The sequence below is a fragment of the Macadamia integrifolia genome, chromosome 4, assembly GCF_013358625.1.
Source record: "Macadamia integrifolia cultivar HAES 741 chromosome 4, SCU_Mint_v3, whole genome shotgun sequence".
NCBI lineage: Eukaryota > Viridiplantae > Streptophyta > Magnoliopsida > Proteales > Proteaceae > Macadamia > Macadamia integrifolia.
Window position 1 is genome coordinate 22875045 of NC_056560.1, and position 2287 is coordinate 22877331.

At 38.7% G+C, this 2287-nt stretch overlaps 1 protein-coding gene across 1 annotated transcript; it reads right to left on the minus strand.

Annotated features, from left to right (window-relative positions):
- Nucleotides 1–218: 218 nt before the first annotated feature.
- LOC122076036 (flavonol synthase/flavanone 3-hydroxylase-like) lies at nucleotides 219–1681 on the minus strand. Its single transcript, XM_042641316.1, has 3 exons — nucleotides 1166–1681; nucleotides 719–1046; nucleotides 219–562 (listed from the first exon to the last, which is right to left on the minus strand). Exons 1-3 carry the CDS (start codon nucleotides 1618–1620, stop codon nucleotides 350–352), a joined length of 996 nt encoding a protein of 331 aa, XP_042497250.1. The 5' UTR covers nucleotides 1621–1681; the 3' UTR covers nucleotides 219–349.
- Nucleotides 1682–2287: the final 606 nt, after the last annotated feature.

Sequence of the window (2287 nt, forward strand, 5' to 3'; positions counted from 1 at the left end):
ATGGATACCATAATAAGACACAAAAAATTACCCAATGTGTCTCTTCATCCCTGGAGATTCAAGAACACCTCCAAGAAACCGTGGGGTCTACCGAAGTGCAAATCCACAGGACACAATGAGTCTCTCATGCTGGAACTGTCGGGGGTTGGGGAACCCCCTGACAGTTGAGTAGGAAATAGACGAATAAAAAAATAAAGAAAAGCTCATACACAAAGATCTGATTCAAATAGTAAGATCCATTGTATTTCAACAACAACAATTACTCTGGTCTTATTCCACCTCAATGGGGTCAGCTACATGAATTCGAACCAAACCAAAACCTAAAGGTTACTCTCCATGTTAATTTGGCTCACTGTGGGAGCTTATTGAATTTACGGTATCGAAACTCTCCATATGTCTTTGTTGAAAACTTAGCAGGGTTTTCATCATTCGCCAGCAATGGAATGGGTCCAATTACAGATTCTGTTGGGGGGCAGCAAAATACAGCCCAGGACATTCTCTTTCGCTCTTTGTTCACCACACTCCTATGAAGAACACTCTTGTATTTCCCATTGCTTATTACCTGCACCATTATTTACAAATGCTAATATTAGAGGTAATTAACTCCAATCTTCTCCTCTATAATGCCATTTCTGAATCATCCACCTAATGAAGAAAGCTTAAAAACAATTGTTGGATAAATAGATAATAATAATAATAAAGTTAGGATTAATTTAACCTCTATCTGGTCTCCAATGTGAAAAAGGAGAGAGTTTGGCACATAATCAACTGCTACCCAGTGGTCATCTTTCCATACTTGCAGGCCAGGGACATCGTTGGGGACAAGTATGGTGATTGCAGACATATCTGTGTGTGGTTCCACTCCTAATGCCAATTCAGGTTGTGGGCATGGTGGATACATGTTTATCTTCATTTCTAGCTCCATCTCATCACCTCCCAATATAGATTTCATAGTCTTCCCTTCCAAACCAAGCCCCTCAGATAGCAACTCCAAGACCTTATCAGTCACTCTCAGCACTTCCTTTGAATATTCCTCATTCACTTCCCTGCATCAAATTTTATAGAAATTATGTCAATATACCTATTATATATTTCTTACTGTATTGAGGAGAGAGATGGTTTGTAATCTTTGAGAGAGAGAGAGAGAGAGAGAGAGAGAACATACTTATAAGCAGGAGGGCTTTGGGGCCATATAGCATAGTTGATCTTGGCAGGAGGCCAGATATGATGGAAGAAATAATCGAGCCACTCAACCTTCTCATCATGGTTCTTAGTCATCTTTGTTCCATACCCATCAAACTTCCCAGCAGAAGGATCATTGGCATATTTCTCTCTCTCTTCCTGTGGCAAATTGAAGAACTCTTCTCCAACCACTTGTAGCTGATGAATGAGTGAAGATGGAAAGCCATGGTCAGTGAGAAGAAAGAAACCCCACTCAGTACATGCCTTTGACATCTCTTTCACAAGAACATCATCAGGTTGTGACATAGAGATAACAGGCACCTTGACTCCTTCAAGGGCTTTGCTGTTCTCCGGCCTCTCGTTCGCCGGACGAACAAACTGCACCGGCAGCTCTTTCAATACCCCATATGCCAAAGCTTGCACCCTTTCTACCTCCATGGTTGATTCTTAAAATTAGACTGGTAATGGTTATACAAATTGAGTTGAACCCAAACCTTACCTCTTGGGTCTATTTAAATAACTATGTAGAGATCTTGAATTCATTTTCATGGAGATACAGAATGTTAGGTGCAATTTCCTAATGGTCCATGTAAAGTTTTTCTCACTTTCCATGGTTTGCCGTAGCCAACTTACCTGGCCTTATCTATTTTCTTGGAAGGAGACAGAATGTTTGGTGCACTTTCCATAGAGTCCATCTCCCATGTAAAAGTGGGGGTTGATCATACTTTCCACTTCTGCGTCATTTTTCATCAGATTCCTTTCATTACAAGTACAAATTTTTTGACGAGCAATACATAGGCTGGCACGGTTACCGGTAATTTTGGGAAAAGTGTAGGTTTCACAAATAAAAAATTAATTTCTAAAATCTATAGTTATAACTATAAAAATCCTCAGTTATAGCCTTTGTTGTACATAAATTTACAATTCTAATCCACAATTACATGTTTTCATAATAAAATATCCGCAGTTATAGATTTTTTTTTTTTTTGCAGAAAAACCCATAAATACAAAACTGCAATAATAAATTTTGGGGGTACATACTGCACCAAAAATTTGCAATGATAAAAAACACAAAGCCTAACTATAAAGGGTAACATTTCCATAT